At 31.5% G+C, this 20,480-nt stretch overlaps 2 protein-coding genes, 1 long non-coding RNA gene and 1 pseudogene across 3 annotated transcripts; 2 read left to right on the forward strand and 2 right to left on the reverse strand.

Moving 5' to 3' along the window:
• The first annotated feature begins 6,220 nt into the window (after nt 1-6,220).
• On the forward strand, nt 6,221-7,045 carry LOC135956727 (lectizyme-like). The gene has a single exon (XM_065507295.1). It carries the CDS (start codon nt 6,221-6,223, stop codon nt 7,043-7,045), a length of 825 nt encoding a protein of 274 aa, XP_065363367.1.
• Nucleotides 7,046-8,018: 973 nt separating this feature from the next.
• On the reverse strand, nt 8,019-8,577 carry LOC135956728 (diptericin-D-like). The gene is made up of 3 exons (XM_065507296.1): nt 8,454-8,577; nt 8,354-8,383; nt 8,019-8,282 (listed from the first exon to the last, which is right to left on the reverse strand). Exons 1-3 carry the CDS (start codon nt 8,529-8,531, stop codon nt 8,073-8,075), a joined length of 318 nt encoding a protein of 105 aa, XP_065363368.1. The 5' UTR covers nt 8,532-8,577; the 3' UTR covers nt 8,019-8,072.
• Nucleotides 8,578-9,501: 924 nt separating this feature from the next.
• On the reverse strand, nt 9,502-10,357 carry LOC135958427 (lectizyme-like; annotated as a pseudogene).
• A 305-nt stretch (nt 10,358-10,662) lies between these two features.
• LOC135956732 (uncharacterized) lies at nt 10,663-11,247 on the forward strand. Its single transcript, XR_010576384.1, has 3 exons — nt 10,663-10,798; nt 10,869-10,898; nt 10,973-11,247. It is a non-coding gene; the product is annotated as an uncharacterized LOC135956732 (long non-coding RNA).
• The last annotated feature ends 9,233 nt before the right edge of the window (nt 11,248-20,480 follow it).

Consider the following 20,480-nt stretch of genomic DNA (forward strand, 5'->3'; position numbering starts at 1 on the left):
AATTTTTATAAGTTAATTGTTATTAAAATTTTCAAATAATTTCATTATATTGGTTCGAAATACATACCATAAAACAGTAATAAACATATAGTAAATTAGGATAGTCGCAAAAAGTTGCTATATTAATAATTATTTTATTGTTTTAATATATTTTAAAAATGTTTACAACTACACTTTACATGAACATTTACTTTTCTCAAATCTACCAGCTGGACTATTGCCATAGGACCACCCACATGTTGGGAATAGCCACCAGTTGGATCAAAAGAATGTTTGCCATTATCACTTTCATAAACGTTTTTGCGAACATTGGCACTAAAATCGTAACCATCCTTTTGATTACCGCCACCAGCGACGTAGACTTGGGGATCCTACAAAAAATATTAATTAACATTTTCCTGGGGATAAGCGCAAACAGCGCTCAAAGCAAAAATCATTAAAATGCAGACAAATTTCATTTTGTTTAGGTTTTAGAATATTCTTCACTCACAGATAGAATTGTAATTACAGTATCTAGAAAATAACACAGACTTTTATACTTTAAATTTGTAAGGGGGAATAACATGTAATTTTTCTTATCTCATCAATTATAAGATTCGATTTCCTCGTAGGCTTTAATTTAATTTTTGAAAGGGGACTTTATTTCTTATTAAGGAAGTATTTGTTTACTTTAGACAATTTAAAGTGCTCACGATATAAAAAATTAGTTTCAACGAAAATGTAATTGATAACATCTTTTGGTTTATCAATGTTTCCAATACAGATTGTTCGTTGCGATATTTCATAAAATGTGTTCAAGGTCAGCACTAAAAAATTAATTCTCTATTTAAAATACCAGCAAATTGTTGGAAAATATATTGTATAAGTACCCATTCAGCTATAGATGAGGGTAATGTGTTAACACATTTTGGAACCAAAGTCTCAAAATATTATGGATTTATCAATTTATTCTGAGTTTAATTCAAATACATACATATTTGAAGGAAAAATAATGCAGATTCCATATTGCTTTTTGTCAGTGAATATTTTCAACATTCTCGTCTATATTTTCATTTACATTTCTCCTGCTAAAGTCATTGTACGTATCGCCTAATAAGAATTTCTAGGATTACTTGTAGGTCAATTACTCCGCTCCAGTGTGGTCACCTTCGTTGAGTGGCAACCAGTTTAGAAATATTAAAAATATTAAAATGCTGCCTTAAGGACTGTCACAGGCTTCCTGCAGATAACCATTATGAGGACAAAACAGTTACTTCTGGATTGTCATCGGAGAAATCAACCTCGCTTCGACATCACACAGCTGAATTTTCCCCCGAGGCATATCAGGAAGGACCTCGGAATTCGCATACAACAGCATTGAACAACATTCATGTACATTCACCAATAAGGAGGTCGCAGGAGACCGCATGAAAGCAGACATAAATAGACATGTAAACTATTTGGGGGGAAATTAAACTAAAAAAATATAATTCCCCTCTAAAAACTTCAATTAAAGCTTATCAGCTCTAGAAAAGATGCACTAAATGTAAGCGACATGTATTTGTAAAAGATAACAAAGATGCTCTGTGTACTTTACCTTAAAAATTAACTAATGGAAAACACTATAATAGAGTGAAACATATGGACAAATCAATCAACCAATTCAAGAAAAAATAATCTAAACTTCATGTGTCATTTATTGATATTCAGCTTGAGTGCAGTTCTGACTAATGAAGAATGGAAGGACATTTCTAAAATTTAATCTAGCTTTCTGCGGTTTTGTGGTCACTTTACTAACCACCTCTTCTATAGTCTTTAAAACAGCTTATTGGCATCTATTGACATTTTGCTTAACAATTATATTTTTTGAAGTCATCGTTTATGTTTTTTTTGCAAAACTTTGCCGTCTGGTGAAATTACTCCCAATAATCGGCGGTTTCATAATTTTAAAAATATTAGTCCCAAAAAAGCGAAATAACTCCCAATGATATAAATCCCAATAGAAATGAAATAATTCCCAATGCGAAGCAATTTATTTATGTAATCTAAAAAAGGAACTACAAAAGTGAAATTATTCTTAGTGTAGAGCAAAGCTTTTCTCCTCTGGGATGTGTTAAAAACTGGCTTCACTCAGAAAATTTGTTTTGCATTGCCGGCCTTCGGCCGGGCGCTAAGGTTTTCTCCTCTGGGGTGTATCAAAAACTGGATTCGCTCTGAAAAGTTTTTTTCATTGCCGGCCTTCGGCCGGGCGCTAAGGTTTTCTCCTCCAGGGTGTATCAAAATCTGGCTTCGCTCAGAAAAGATTTCTTTCATTTCAGAAAGCCGATTTTCATTTCGCACCCGATTAAGAAATCGTTGCAACCTGACAAAGGCCGACGATGTAAAAAGAATCTTATCGGAGCGAAGCCGGTTTTTGATACACCCCAGAGGAGAAAACTTTTGCGCATGGCCGAAGGCCGGCAATGAAATAACCTTTTCTGAGAGAAGCCAGTTTTTGATACACCACAGAGGAGAAAACCTTAGCGCCCGGCCGAAAGCCAGCAATGCACAAAACTTTTCTGAGTGAAGCCAGTTTTTGATATTTATGAAATAACTCCCAATAATTCCCAAAATAATATGAAGTTTCATTGGGAGTTATTGCATTATGAAATAACTCCCAACAAAAATTATGAAATAACTCCCTATGCGTTAGGAGTTGTTTCATAATGAAATAAGTCCTAAGTTGTATGAAAAATATGTTGGGTGTTATTTCATTTTTTCGTGGGGAGTTATTTCATTTGGGAGTTATTTCACGGTACCCTATAAACTATTTCGTTTGTTTGGTCAGAAAATTTAGTCAAAAAAATTTGATTTCAAAAAATTTAAACGAGAGAAAATTTCTATCATAATTATTTTTAATGTCAACCGCCTCGGTGGTTAGTAAACTACCACCCCACTCCACAAAAAACCGTGGAATTTTTATATTTTTATAATAAACTAACCTTGATTAAAGTAAAAATTCAATTGTTTTGATTTTAAACATATACACAAAAAAGCGTTGCTGAAATAGTTAAGGATCTCAAAGTGTTTGCATTTGGTGGTGGTAATTAATAGGATTGTACCGATATCAATGCCAATGTACTCAAAAATTTTTCTGAAAGTGAGTGATCAATTTTTTTTTACAATTTTTATACTAAAAGTAAATTTTTGGTATAAAATATGAGTGATCACAGATTGAGTTTATTTTCCATAAAATCGCAGTACATATTTACGTTATTATTAACGATCTAACGACTGGGTTTTTTGTACTAAATGATTTGTGGTATAAAATATGATCACAGATTGAATTAATTTTCCCTAAAATTGCGGTATTTATGATGTTATTAACGATTTAAGATCTTTGAGTTTTTTTATACTAAAAATCAATAAATAAGAGTGATCACATTTTGAGTTTATTTTCCATTAAATCGCATTATTTACGAAGTTATTAACGATTTAGGATATTTGAGTTTTTTTATACTAAAAATCAATTTTGGGTATAAATATGAGTGAACGCAGATTGAGCTTATTTTCTCTAGAATCTCAGAATTTACGAAGTTATTAACGATTTAAGATATTTGAGTTTTTTTGTACTAAAATTAATTTTTATACCCTGCACCACCATAGTGGGCAGATGTTTCTAACACCCACCTTAAAGTATACCGATCGACTTAGAATCACTGAGAATCTGAGTCGATTAAACGATGTCCGTCCGTCCGTCTGGTCGGCTGGCTGGCTGTCCATGTAAACCTTGTGCGCAAAGTACAGGTAGTAATTTTGAAGATATTTCGATCAAATTTGGTAGATACAATTCTTCCGGCTCAACGACCAAGCCTATTGAAACTGTCTGAAATCGGTCCATTATTTCACCTAACCCCCATACAAATGTCCTCACGAAATTGGACTTTATCGGTCATAAATGTTTAATTTATGTATGTATCTACTAGGGTATTCAATCGATTAACCGTTAATCGGTTAACCGATTAATTTTGGACGGTTAACTGTTCGAATAATTTAAAATCGCCGATTTTCAAATAACAAATAAACCGATTAATTTGTGTCGATTAACCGATTAACCGAAATTCTTTTTTTTTGCACTTTAACATATTTTTTTGTTTTTATTTTTCCGTTTTAATTCCAATACAAATGTGAAATTAAAATTACATATTTTTCGAACATCAAAGAAACATGTTTAGTGAGTATAACAACTGTATTTACATGTATTTGAAACTTTGTTTGTATTTACATGTATAGACGAAACTTTTTTTTGAAAGGAGTTTTCTATCAGAACTTAACGAAAATATTAAAAGTATTCAAAATCTAAAACAATCCAAAAAGGACTCCAATGGTATAACGAAGGATTTTATATTCTTAGATAAAACTAAAAAAAAGAACTGAGATATTGGATATTCTTTATCATGCTTTCGATTTCTCCAACATCTACAATCAGCGAGAGAGTTTTTTCAAAGTCAAGTTTTATTAATTCTAAAGAAAAAAAATCGTTTAAAAGGAAAACATTTAAATTATATTTTGTTTAAAAGATCATTTCAGAAGATCTCACTAAAATCCTAAAAAAAACTCACAGGTGTATACAAAAAGGATTTTAAATACCATATTTGCTATTATTTTTGGTTGAATTTTTATGTTTTGTTTGTTTTTTATGTTTTTGTACACAAAATTCGTGGTTGTATTTTCAATTTAAAATTAAAATAGAAATTATTCGGTTAATCGAATAAATAAATAAACTCCGATTAATTATTTGATCGGTTAACCGATTAAATCAGAAACCCGATTAATTGAATACCCTAGTATCTACACAAAATGAGCTCCAAATAAGTTTTATATATACAAAATTTATGTTGCCAAATTTTGTTACGATCCGTCCATAATTAGTCATAGCTCCCATGTAGACCCGCTTACAAATATCACTTTAACATCCATAAATCTCTTAAAAATTTTGGTATACACACAAAAATTCACCATAAATAACTCTCATATAGACATAAATTACACGGCCTAATTTCATGGTGATCGGTCCATAATTGGTCATAGCTGTCATATAAGGCCCACTTCCGAAAATCAATCAAAAATATAAATTATTGAAATTTTAAAAGAAAAATGTTTTTGCTCTTTTACTTAGTGTAGGGTATTATATGGTCGGGCTTGACCGACCATACTTTCTTACTTGTTTTTATAAGAGTTTTGGTATAAAATATGAGTGATTCTAAAATCGCAGTATTTACGAATTTATTGAACGACTTAATATACTTGAGATTTTTATACTGAAATTTTTGGTATAAAATATGAGTGATCGCAGATTGATTTGGATTGATAGCACCCGGTTAGTTAATTTGTGAATGACTGTAGGAACCAATGTTTAAAATTTTATCAAAATTTTCTTGATAATTTCGAATAAAATATTTTTTTCCCCGTTTTTGGACTGTTCTAATATTTTTTGTCCCCATTGAAATGATACAAATTGTATTTAATAAATGTTATAATAAAATATTCATATGTCTATGTTAATTTATAGAAAAACATGATGTTATGATAAAAGTACCAAAAATAAATAAATATTCGAATTTGTTAAAAAATCTAATAATTTGGAGATGTTTTAAAAGTGGTAGAACTCCGAGTTTTTTTACATTTTACAATAAATTTTATTTTCATTCTGATTTATTTTCTTGTTAATATAAATAAGTACCTTATTTCCAACATAACACAATAAAGAACTGAATCAATCAATTTAATAATAACACAATAAAGAACTGAATCAATCAATTTAATAATGATTAATTGATTTCAAATAATATTGACCTACTAGAGCAGCAATGGCTAGTCAATTTATGATTGTCATAATTATTGAATATTTATTAGGTACTTCATTAAAGTACTTTAAAATTTATTAATTACCGTTTTTGAAATTGATAAAAATATGTAAGAATTTCCCAACTAAATCATTATCAAAGTTCTGGGTTTTTGGCAACTATTTTTTCCACGAAATAAAGATAATCACACACGTTTGAAAATTAAATTTAAGTACAATGTTAGATTATGTGGCATAGTAGGAATATCAGTGACGTTTATCTCTGTGTAAATCGATATTAACTGTATAAGCCAATAATCGCAATCGATCCACTCTGAGATAATATTTCATGTTTAATATAAATAGCGCGTATAATTTTGTAATTTAAATTAGTTTGAGTTTGTTTATTCACACGACATGAAGTTCTTAGTAGTTCTTGCTGTTTTGGTGGCTTGCGCCCAAGCTGGCACTGTTTCCGATATCGCTCAAAAGCTTATTCCAAGTTTTAACAACAATTTTGTCATCAAGGGCCATGATGCTGTACCTCATACCGCCCCCTATATTGTTTCGTTGAGAAAAACTGCCAACCATTCTCATAGTTGCGGTGGTACCATCATTGCCAAGGACTGGATATTGACTGCTGCTCACTGCATTAGTAATCCCATTGGCATGGCTGTTGTAGCCGGTTTACACGAACGCACCATCCTTGATGAGAAGTCTCAATCCCGTGTAGTCGATTGGGGAAAAGTACATGAACAATACACTGGTGGTGTGGGTCCTTACGATATTGCTATTCTGCATCTTTCCGAACCTTTGCAATACAACCAATATGTTCAACCCGCCTCATTGCCTGCCATTGAAGAAATCCACTCTGGTGAAGTCCATTTATATGGTTGGGGACAACCTAAAGCTTACATTTTAACTGGCGCCAAAATTTTGCAAACTGTTGAAACGGAAATCCTTGAATTTAATGCCTGTAAAGCGGCTTTATCTGAAGATGCTCCCATTGATGAAACCAATATTTGCTCTCATACTTTGAAAACAAGTATTTCAGCTTGCAATGGTGATTCTGGTGGCCCCTTGGTCATTGAACATGAAGGTGCTCCCTCTGAATTGGTGGGTATTGTTTCCTGGGGCTACATTCCCTGTGGTTTGGCTAAATTACCCTCCATCTATACACGAGTTTCTGCCTATATTGACTGGGTTGCTAAAATCCAAAATGCCTACTATGTTTTGTACTAAGTATTTATTTATCAATTATGTGTATGAGATATTGAAATAAGAAAATAAAAAAGTAATTAACGATCTAAATCTAAATTAATTTTTCTGTTAGAATAGAAATATATTTCCTTTAATGTTGAAGAGTTATTGTTGAACAAATATTGTTCTATTATGTAAAACTTATCCAATTTGTCTATTTGTTTACCAGATTCGAAATTTCCTATTGTGACCTAATTTTCTAATTTCCTATTGTGACCTAAAAAAAAACATTCAAAATCCAAGAACAAAGTCTTAGGTTAGGCTTACCCCCATCAACCCAAAGTCTTGTTATGTGTTAACTTATAGTTATACTATCGGTTAAAATAATGTTTGTATGAAAACTGCCAGTTTAACTTTAGGTTAAAACATAACTATACATTGTGATAAAGACTGAATGATTGTAAATCATACTTTCAATAACGTCTCTAGTATTCTATCTGACGATATAATTTGTTCTGAAATTAAGCTTCTTTTTTACCATATATCACAAGTACATAGGAATTATGAAGATTATTTGCAAATACGTTGAATTTGTCCAGACAACGAATCCATTAATATAATTATTTAAACTGAATTTTGAATTTTAATGTAAATAATTTTATATTTACTGCCAGTTTCTCGATGTCGAAAGAAAAATGAGTCGAAAAAATTGTATGAAAAACACTAAATTTTTTAAATGCTTTCGAATAGTTTCAATACAAATTTGTTCGAATGAATCATTTTTCTTTCGGCATCGTGAAACAGACCTTTAAGTTATAATTCGAATTTATCAAGGTTGGCTACCGTTACCGCTAACCTACCGGTACCGAAATAACTGCAAATATCGTTACCATTAAAATATTTTTACCGAAACAATAAAATTTCTGACATTATCCTTTACTCTTTTACCGTTTCGAAACGGTAGCCAACCTCGAAATTTATTATACCAAATAAGCCATAAAAATCAAACAAAATATTTTTAATAGTCTTGCAGTTTTAATACTTTTTATTTTTATCTTGAATTGTACAATCATTTACCAAATTTATAAGTGTAACCAACACCGCCATTATAAGCTGGACGACTGTTGCCATAAGGACCACCCAAATGTTGAGAATAACCAGCGTTGACATCAACTGAATGACGTTTATTTTGACTCTCCCAAACCTTTTGCTGAGCACCCAAGCTTACATCAAAGCCCTGTTTACGAGAACCACCACCGCCACCATAAAGTTGAGGCAACTAAAATTTAGATTAAAAGTAATTTAGTATTTTCCATTTAAGGATGATTTAATTTAGATGATTTAACTTACATTTTTGGGTTCTTCTTTAGGCAAAGTCAACTTTAAAATAAATGAGTAAAAAAAATATTGTTAGAAAGTAATTAAATATTTTTTTAGTAGAATATTTTACCTTAAAAGGCTTATTTTGAGCCTTTGCCATGGCCGCCATATACAAAGCGCTAATTGCCAACAAATAAACGAACTTCATTTTGCTTGAGATTAATTTAGTTCAATAAACAATTGTAGATTGATGCCGATCTATGAATTGTTTGATTCTTTTATACGTTTTATTAAGCATTGTTTCCGGAGCAGGGGATTTACTTTAAAGAAAAAGTACTTCTTAATATAGATAAAACTATATGTGACTAATATCTGGTTACTTGTGTATTTTGTTTTTCTGTTCGTATATTTACTTTCTTATAATACAGCATTTAAACAATTTATTATGAAACAATAATAATAAGTTTATATTTACTTTTATATTGTGGTAGTCGGTTGTATTATTTTTAAATTGGGACTTTATTAATTACGCAGTAAACATGTTAAGTTTAATAGCCTTAAAATAGACACAAACCAAGTTATGGTAAAAAGTTTAGATAATACAATATTGCGAAATCCCTATATGGGCTTCAACTATTAAAATGATTTAGGAACATAGAAAAATACACATAGATCGGAAATTATCCTGTCAAAAACCTAACTAAGTGGTGAGAATAAACTCGTATGTGATTATTTTGAGTAATGCTTTTGTTTGAGTTTTATTTCCGCTCTATGTGTATTTATTTATCTATGCTTAGGAATTTCAAAAAATCATAAACGACTTTAATTTTGATGAAAAAAGTTTAATAAATTAACCAAATGTTCATTTTGGATATACAGCCGAAAAATTTTGTTTAAAAATTAATTAAAACCAAACATATTTTTAAATAAATTTGCAAAGTTAGTTTCCTTATATAAATTTTATTAATTTAACATCCGATTACAAACAATAAATATTCACCCTTATCGTTGTTGGCGTAAACGTCATACGCCTACGATAGTTTCGTACTAGATTAAAGAAACAGTTTACATTTTATCTTTAATCTAGTACGAAACAGTAGTACGCGTAACACGTTTACGCCAACCACTATAACGGTGATTAACTACAGAACACAATAAGCGTTTTGTATTTAAGCAACCTAGTCAATGTAGGCGGAAACACGGGTGTAGATAGAGGGAAATTTAGCCAAACTACAGGGAATGTAGCGCCAGGCAATAATAATAAACTCCAATTCAGAGGGAGCACCTTCATGTTCAATGACCAAGGGGACACCCGAATCACTATTGCAAGCAGAAATGCTTTTTTTCAAAGTTTGAGAGCAAATATTGGTCTCATCAATGGGAACATCTTCCGGTAAAGCCGCCTCACAGGCATTGTACTCAAGAATTTCAGTTTCAACAGTTTGCAAAATGTTGGCGCCAGTAATGTCAGCTTTAGTTTGTCCCCAACCATATAAATGGACTTCTCCAGAGTGGATTTCCTCAACGGCAGGCAATGAGGCGGGTTGAACAAATTGGTTGTATTGCAATGGTTCGGTATGATGCAAAATGGCAATATCGTAAGGACCAACACCACCAGTGTACTTTTCATGTATCTTTCCCCAATCAACTACACGGGATTGAGACTTCCCATCAAGGTTTGAGCGTTCGTGTAAAGTGAGCAGTGAGCAGTAGTCAATATCCAGTACTTGGTTATGACAGTACTTCCGCAACTGTGTGAGTGGTTGGCAGTTTTTCTCAACGAAACAATATAGGGTATTTGAAAAAGATATGATAATCTCAAACAAAAAAATTAATCACATGTACGAGTGTTGTTTTTGTTTTCAAATAGTTTTTTTTACTAATACAATTTCTCTACTTAGGTTTTTGACAATTGAGTTAGGTCTTTTACAGGAGAATCTCCGATCTATGTGTATTTATCTATGATTAAAACGTTTAGAGTTTTCTCTCATTCTTTCGTTATCTATACTTTTACCGAAACTTGCCTTGTGTCATTTCTGAGCCGTTTGAATTTATAAAATTTTTACTTCCTTTTACGGGTTAATAGTGTAATTTATAAAGCTCTAATTTAAAAATAATACCAGTACCACAAAACATATTTCTAAATACAGTACATATTAATAATTGCTGTTTATGATGAGAAAATAAATATTTATCTAAATTAAAAATAGAAAAACAGAAGGCATAAGTAACCAGATATTAATCACATTATGGTTAAGCTAAATTAAGAAGTACTTTTTCTTTAAAGTAAATCCCCTGATCCGAAACAATGCTTAATAAAACATATAAAAGAATCAGACAATTCATAGATCGGCATCAATCTACAATTGTTTATTGAACTAAATTAATCTCAAGCAAAATGAAGTTGTTTTATTTGTTGGTTATTTGTGCTTTGTGTATGGCGGCCATGGTAAAGGCTCAAAAAAGCCTTTAAAGGTAAAACTCTGAAAAAAACGAATATTAATTACTTTTTATTAATGTTATTTTATTCTTATTTATTTTAAAGTTGACTTTGCCTAAAGAAGAACCGAAAAATGTAAGTTGAATCATCTAAAATAAATAATTAAAATTATAAGGAAAATACTTAATTACTATTAATCTTAATTTTAGTTGCCTCAACTTAGTGGCGGCGGTGGTGGTTCTCGCAAACAGGGATTTGATGTAAGCTTGGATGCCCGCCAAAAGGTTTGGGAGAGTCAAAATAAACGTCATTCAGTTGATGTCAACGCTGGTTATGGTCAACATTTGGGTGGTCCTTATGGCAACAGTCGTCCCGATTATCGTGGCGGCGTTGGTTACACTTATAGATTTGGTAAATCTGGTTAATTATTGTACAATTCATGATAATAATAAAAAAAGTATTAAAACTTCATGACTATTAAAAATATTTTGTATGATTTGGTATAAATTTCGAAACGGCAAAAGGGTAACGGTAAGGCTGATTTTGGATTTTTTCGGTAATGGTATTTTAGGGGTACCGGTAGTTTCAGTTATTTCGGTAACGATGACTTAGCGGTAACTATAATTTAGGTCTGTCATAAGTTATTGATAAATTTTACAAAAATTAAAAATAAGATGATTTTAAATTATCTTTATTTCAATAAACTAAATTATTGACACCAAAATTTTGTATTTTCATAATATAAAATTATTTACAGAATAGCGGCGACGGTACTTACAATTATATCTGTAACGGTGATTGCAGTTATTTCGGTAACGGTAGCTTAGCGGTAACGGTAATTGAGCTGAAAGGGTATTTTAGAGATAGGGGTAACGGTAGCCAACCTTGATAAATTGTAATCATAACTTAAATATGAAATGATTTACATTAAAATTCAAAATTCAGTTTAAATAATTATATTAATGTATTCGTTGTCTGAACAAATTCTAGGAACTTGCGAATAATCTTCATAATTCCTAGGTGGTAAAAAATTGCTCAATTTCAGAGCAAATTATATCGTCAGATAGAACACTAGACATTTTAGATTTACGTAAGATTTACGATCATTTAAATATTATAACCCCCATTATCACAATGTATAGTTATGTTTTAACCTAAAGTTAAACTGGCAGTTTTCATACAAAAATTATTTTAACCGACAGTATAACTACACTGGTGCATATTCCTATAAACGCGTACTACTTTTTATACCCTACACCACCATAGTGGGGAGGGTATTATGCGTTTGTGCAGATGTTTGTAACGCCCAAAAATATTAGTCTAACACCCACCTTAAAGTATACAGATCGACTTAGAATCACTTTCTGAGTCGATTAAACGATGTCCGTCCGTCCGTCCGTCCGTCTGGTTGGCTGGCTGGCTGTCCATGTAAACCTTGTGCGCAGAGTACAGGTCGCAATTTTGAAGATATTTCGATCAAATGTGGTACATATTACTTTTTCGGCCCAAGGACGAAGCCTATTGAAACTGGCTGAAATCGGTCCATTATTTCACCTAGCCCCCATACAAATGTCCTCCCGAAATTGGACTTTATCGGTCATAAATGTTTAATTTATATATGTATCTCCACAAATTCCGCTCCAAATAAGTTTTATATACACAAAATTCATGTCACCAAATTTTGTTACGATCGGTCTATAATTAGTCATAGCCCCCATATAGACCCGCTTCCTAAAATCACTTTAACGTGCATAAATCGCTTAAAAATGTTGGCAAAAACACAAAATTCAACGTAGTTAACTTTAATATAGACATAAATCACACGACCTAATTTCATAATGATCGGTCCATAATTGGTCATAGCCCCCATATAACCCCACTTCCGAAAATCACTCAAAAATATAAATTATTGAAATTTTAAAAGAAAAATTTTTTTTGCTCTTTTACTTAGTGTAGGGTATTATATGGTCGGGCTTGACCGACCATACTTTCTTACTTGTTTTTTAAAGAAATTGTAAAAATTAAACAAGAACATATTTAGGGGGCTACAAAATTTTTTTTTATTAAATTAGTTAAGACTTCACTTAAAATATTGTTTACAAACAAAAATCATTTGTACTTTATTTATTTATTTTTTTTTTACTTAATTTTCGAGATTAACAGCCTTATATAGTGGCTATGACCAATTATGGACCGATCACCATGAAATTAGGTCGTGTGATTTATGTCTATATTAAAGTTAACTATGTTGAATTTTGTGTGTTTACCAACATTTTTAAGCGATTTATGCACGTTAAAGTGATTTTCGGAAGCGGGTCTATATGGGAGCTATGACTAATTATGGACCGATCGTAACAAAATTTGGTGACATGAATTTTGTGTATATAAAACTTATTTGGAGCGGAATTTGTGGAGATACATATATAAATTAAACATTTATGACCGATAAAGTCCAATTTCGGGAGGACATTTGTATGGGGGCTAGGTGAAATAGTGGACCGATTTCAGCCAGTTTCAATAGGCTTGGTCCTTGAGCCGAAAAAATAATATGTACCAAATGTGATCGAAATATCTTCAAAATTGCGACCTGTACTCTGCGCACAAGGTTTACATGGACAGCCAGCCAGCCAGCCGACCAGACGGACGGACGGACATTGCTTAATCGACTCAAAAAGTGATTCTAAGTCGATCGGTATACTTTAAGGTGGGTGTTAGACTAATATTTTTGGGCGTTACAAACATCTGCACAAACGCATAATACCCTCCCCACTATGGTGGTGTAGGGTATAATTAAGTGCGTTTATAGGAATATGCACCAGGGTATAAGTTAACACATATACAAATTGAGTCAAAATTTACCGGCAAACACACATAAGCTGTTGGAAAGCTATTTAACTGGTCGAACATTTAAGGTTAAAGAGGGAAACTTTTTAAGTACTGCACAACCCATTGAAGCTGGAGTCCCCCAAGGCAGTATCCTGGGACCTTTTTTATATTTGATGTATTCGTCTGATATGCCAACTAACAATCGCACTCATACATCAACATTTGCTGATGATACTGCTATTCTAAGCATTCATGAAAACCCTCAAGAAGTTGACTCAAATGAAATTGAAATCAATTCAAATTAATTGGCTTATTGGCAGAAACTCCACGCTTAGTTTAGATTGTAAACTTCTACTTTATAACATGATCATAAAACCGATATGGTGTTATGGCATACAGTTATGGGGCACGGCCTCAGCGTCAAATGTAGAAAAGATCCAAAGACGCCAAAACAAGTTTCTAAGAATGATCACAGTTGCCCCCTGGTATATCAAAAACGCGAATATACACAAAGATCTAAACGTGCCCATTGTAAAAACTGAAATCTCGAAAAACGTACAAAAATATTTAAAAAAACTTGAAGTTCACCCAAACCCGCTGGCCCGCAACATATTAGATAACCGTGGCCACACTCGATTAAGAAGGAGGGACACAGCAGACCTAATCTAGAAGGAAGAATGCCAATTTAACCAAAACAACCATGAACACAAAATTTTTTCGTCCGGCACTGGCTGGACTAATTAAATAATAATATTAGATATAAGATTTGAACCACTTATTGTTAGTTCATTAAATAATGAAGATACAATAAATAAATGATGAAAAAAAAAAAACAAGTAAGAGTACTATATTCGGCCGTGCCGAATCTTAAATACCCTCCACCTAAATATGATGGTATAAAAGCTGAAATAATATAACAATTGTTAGAAAGACTAGTTTACGCAGAACATATTTTATTTCAAATGTACAAAAAATTGTATATAATTCAGCAATTTATAACTGAAATTCCTATTAGAACGTTTGACACAGTTAATTATTGTCTTTTAATTGAGAAATTGTCGTCTAAATTTAATTTTTCTAAATCTTCGTGTAAATTATTATTTTCTTACATAGGTAACCGTAAACACTTTGTTGGAACTGGGTTAAACGATCTACAATATCTGAGTGTCAAAGTGGCGCACAGTGGTATGAGAAAAAAAAGAGGGAAACAAATCTGTAACTTCTAAACCCTTAGTCCTATTTTAATGAAATTTCACATGCGCAAAGGGGAAGTGTTTTCGAGTTTAAGTCTGGACCTCAACATTTTTCCCTTTTAACCTCAAGTGAAGAAACAGAGTATAAAAAAGGGTATACAAATATATTTAGACAAATTTCAAAATATTTGGTTGTGGGACTTATGTGTTAGCTATGACCTATTATCGTTCGATTGTTATAAAATATTTTAACGTGATTTTTATGTATTTATATGAGAGCTGGTGCCAATTATGGGCCAATATTCACAAAATTCAGTATTATGATTTTTGAATACAAATTACTGATCTGTATACTATTTTTATTTAATATATGGATGCTATGACCTATTATGGTCCTAAGTATTTAAGGGCTATTTTTGTAGAATTTCATATAAACAACGCTATTAACAAGAATGGATCTTATGTGGGAGCGATGCCGAATTATGCACCAATATTTAAAAAATCTTGTAGTACGATTCTTGGATACAAATTACTCATCGGTGTAAAATTTTGGTTGAGTGTAGATTTTTATGGATATTTGTGCAGGGTAATGTGTTTTCCTGAAGTAGTTCTTATATGGAGGTTATGACCATTTATGGGCCTATCATCATAAAATTTGATACATCGATTTTTGTATATATTGAATAAATTTGTTTTGAAATTCAACGTGATAACTATATTTGTAAGAAATTTATGAGGATATTAGTGATTTTCGGGAGTGGATCTTATATGGGAGCTATGGTTAAATATGGACCGATATTCACAAAATCCAGAAGTATGATTACTGGATTCAAATTACTGGATCTGTGCGTAATTTCATTTTGATATCGATATGTTTTTAATACTTTTTAAGGTTAATATCTTTTTTCGGAAATGGGCCTTATAGGGGAGCTATGACCAATTATAGGCCAATCTGCATAAAATTTGGTACAGTGATATCTATATATATGAGTATAATTTTTGTCGAATTTTAGCATGATAAATGTATTTATAAGAGATTTATGAGTACTTAACTGATTTTTGGAAGTGGACCTTATATGGGAGCTATGGTCAAATATGGACCGATATTCACAAAATCCAGTAGTATGATTTCTAAATATAAACTATGGATGTGTGTGAAATTTTGTTTTGATATTGATATTTTTTAGATATTTATGTAGGTTATTGTGTTTTTTGGAAGTGGTCCTTATATGGGAGCTATAACCAATTATCGGCCGATTTTCATAGAATTAGGTACAGCAATTTTGGTATATATGGGGATTATTCATGTCGAATTTCAACTTGATAGCGATATTTATAAGACATTTATGCTTATTTAAGAGATTTTCGGAAGTGTACTTTATATGGGGGCTATGGTCAAATATGGGCCGATCCACGAAAAATTTTGTAATATAATTTCTTTTACCACGAAACTTATTTTCGCTGAATTTCATGTGGATATTCCTATTCTGTAGGCATTTATAGATCATATAACCATATTTCGGGAAGAAATTTGTATGGGGGCTAGGAGAAATCTTGGACCGATTCTTATAATTTTAACCAGAGTTACTCCTTTTATCATAAAAGTAACGAGTGCAAAATTTTATGATATTAGCTGCAATATATTTACAAAAAATGTCCAAAAATATATGAAAATTATCAATTTTTTTTTAGGTTGTCCCATATTTTCATTCATAACTTTGGTTCCACTGTACCGATTTCGCTGATTTTCAATACCAAACTGCTTAGGAGAACAATAAACATTCTTTTTGCAAGTTTAACCATTTTGTTTGTCTATTTTGGACGTGAGCGTGTTTTACACAGACAGACAGACAGACAGACGGACAGACAGACGGACATGGCTCAATCGACTTAAAATTTCATAAGGATCAATAATATATATACTTTGTTGGGTCTAAGATGAATATTTCTCAATGTTACACACGGAATGACAAACTTATATATACCCTCATTCACCACTTATGGTGGTGGAGGGTATAAAAAGGGTATACAAATATATTTAGACAAATTTCAAAATATTTGGTTGTGGGACTTATGTGTTAGCTATGACCTATTATCGTTCGATTGTTATAAAATATTTTAACGTGATTTTTATGTATTTATATGAGAGCTGGTGCCAATTATGGGCCAATATTCACAAAATTCAGTATTATGATTTTTGAATACAAATTACTGATCTGTATACTATTTTTATTTAATATATGGATGCTATGACCTATTATGGTCCTAAGTATTTAAGGGCTATTTTTGTAGAATTTCATATAAACAACGCTATTAACAAGAATGGATCTTATGTGGGAGCGATGCCGAATTATGCACCAATATTTAAAAAATCTTGTAGTACGATTCTTGGATACAAATTACTCATCGGTGTAAAATTTTGGTTGAGTGTAGATTTTTATGGATATTTGTGCAGGGTAATGTGTTTTCCTGAAGTAGTTCTTATATGGAGGTTATGACCATTTATGGGCCTATCATCATAAAATTTGATACATCGATTTTTGTATATATTGAATAAATTTGTTTTGAAATTCAACGTGATAACTATATTTGTAAGAAATTTATGAGGATATTAGTGATTTTCGGGAGTGGATCTTATATGGGAGCTATGGTTAAATATGGACCGATATTCACAAAATCCAGAAGTATGATTACTGGATTCAAATTACTGGATCTGTGCGTAATTTCATTTTGATATCGATATGTTTTTAATACTTTTTAAGGTTAATATCTTTTTTCGGAAATGGGCCTTATAGGGGAGCTATGACCAATTATAGGCCAATCTGCATAAAATTTGGTACAGTGATATCTATATATATGAGTATAATTTTTGTCGAATTTTAGCATGATAAATGTATTTATAAGAGATTTATGAGTACTTAACTGATTTTTGGAAGTGGACCTTATATGGGAGCTATGGTCAAATATGGACCGATATTCACAAAATCCAGTAGTATGATTTCTAAATATAAACTATGGATGTGTGTGAAATTTTGTTTTGATATTGATATTTTTTAGATATTTATGTAGGTTATTGTGTTTTTTGGAAGTGGTCCTTATATGGGAGCTATAACCAATTATCGGCCGATTTTCATAGAATTAGGTACAGCAATTTTGGTATATATGGGGATTATTCATGTCGAATTTCAACTTGATAGCGATATTTATAAGACATTTATGCTTATTTAAGAGATTTTCGGAAGTGTACTTTATATGGGGGCTATGGTCAAATATGGGCCGATTCACGAAAAATTTTGTAATATAATTTCTTTTACCACGAAACTTATTTTCGCTGAATTTCATGTGGATATTCCTATTCTGTAGGCATTTATAGACCATATAACCATATTTCGGGAAGAAATTTGTATGGGGGCTAGGAGAAATCTTGGACCGATTCTTATAATTTTAACCAGAGTTACTCCTTTTATCATAAAAGTAACGAGTGCAAAATTTTATGATATTAGCTGCAATATATTTACAAAAAATGTCCAAAAATATATGAAAATTATCAATTTTTTTTTAGGTTGTCCCATATTTTCATTCATAACTTTGGTTCCACTGTACCGATTTCGCTGATTTTCAATACCAAACTGCTTAGGAGAACAATAAACATTCTTTTTGCAAGTTTAACCATTTTGTTTGTCTATTTTGGACGTGAGCGTGTTTTACACAGACAGACAGACAGACAGACGGACAGACAGACGGACATGGCTCAATCGACTTAAAATTTCATAAGGATCAATAATATATATACTTTGTTGGGTCTAAGATGAATATTTCTCAATGTTACACACGGAATGACAAACTTATATATACCCTCATTCACCACTTATGGTGGTGGAGGGTATAAAAAGGGTATACAAATATATTTAGACAAATTTCAAAATATTTGGTTGTGGGACTTATGTGTTAGCTATGACCTATTATCGTTCGATTGTTATAAAATATTTTAACGTGATTTTTATGTATTTATATGAGAGCTGGTGCCAATTATGGGCCAATATTCACAAAATTCAGTATTATGATTTTTGAATACAAATTACTGATCTGTATACTATTTTTATTTAATATATGGATGCTATGACCTATTATGGTCCTAAGTATTTAAGGGCTATTTTTGTAGAATTTCATATAAACAACGCTATTAACAAGAATGGATCTTATGTGGGAGCGATGCCGAATTATGCACCAATATTTAAAAAATCTTGTAGTACGATTCTTGGATACAAATTACTCATCGGTGTAAAATTTTGGTTGAGTGTAGATTTTTATGGATATTTGTGCAGGGTAATGTGTTTTCCTGAAGTAGTTCTTATATGGAGGTTATGACCATTTATGGGCCTATCATCATAAAATTTGATACATCGATTTTTGTATATATTGAATAAATTTGTTTTGAAATTCAACGTGATAACTATATTTGTAAGAAATTTATGAGGATATTAGTGATTTTCGGGAGTGGATCTTATATGGGAGCTATGGTTAAATATGGACCGATATTCACAAAATCCAGAAGTATGATTACTGGATTCAAATTACTGGATCTGTGCGTAATTTCATTTTGATATCGATATGTTTTTAATACTTTTTAAGGTTAATATCTTTTTTCGGAAATGGGCCTTATAGGGGAGCTATGACCAATTATAGGCCAATCTGCATAAAATTTGGTACAGTGATATCTATATATATGAGTATAATTTTTGTCGAATTTTAGCATGATAAATGTATTTATAAGAGATTTATGAGTACTTAACTGATTTTTGGAAGTGGACCTTATATGGGAGCTATGGTCAAATATGGACCGATATTCACAAAATCCAGTAGTATGATTTCTAAATATAAACTATGGATGTGTGTGAAATTTTGTTTTGATATTGATATTTTTTAGATATTTATGTAGGTTATTGTGTTTTTTGGAAGTGGTCCTTATATGGGAGCTATAACCAATTATCGGCCGATTTTCATAGAATTAGGTACAGCAATTTTGGTATATATGGGGATTATTCATGTCGAATTTCAACTTGATAGCGATATTTATAAGACATTTATGCTTATTTAAGAGATTTTCGGAAGTGTACTTTATATGGGGGCTATGGTCAAATATGGGCCGATCCACGAAAAATTTTGTAATATAATTTCTTTTACCACGAAACTTATTTTCGCTGAATTTCATGTGGATATTCCTATTCTGTAGGCATTTATAGATCATATAACCATATTTCGGGAAGAAATTTGTATGGGGGCTAGGAGAAATCTTGGACCGATTCTTATAATTTTAACCAGAGTTACTCCTTTTATCATAAAAGTAACGAGTGCAAAATTTTATGATATTAGCTGCAATATATTTACAAAAAATGTCCAAAAATATATGAAAATTATCAATTTTTTTTTAGGTTGTCCCATATTTTCATTCATAACTTTGGTTCCACTGTACCGATTTCGCTGATTTTCAATACCAAACTGCTTAGGAGAACAATAAACATTCTTTTTGCAAGTTTAACCATTTTGTTTGTCTATTTTGGACGTGAGCGTGTTTTACACAGACAGACAGACAGACAGACGGACAGACAGACGGACATGGCTCAATCGACTTAAAATTTCATAAGGATCAATAATATATATACTTTGTTGGGTCTAAGATGAATATTTCTCAATGTTA

The sequence above is a fragment of the Calliphora vicina genome, chromosome 4 (genome assembly GCF_958450345.1).
Source record: "Calliphora vicina chromosome 4, idCalVici1.1, whole genome shotgun sequence".
Lineage (NCBI taxonomy): Eukaryota > Metazoa > Arthropoda > Insecta > Diptera > Calliphoridae > Calliphora > Calliphora vicina.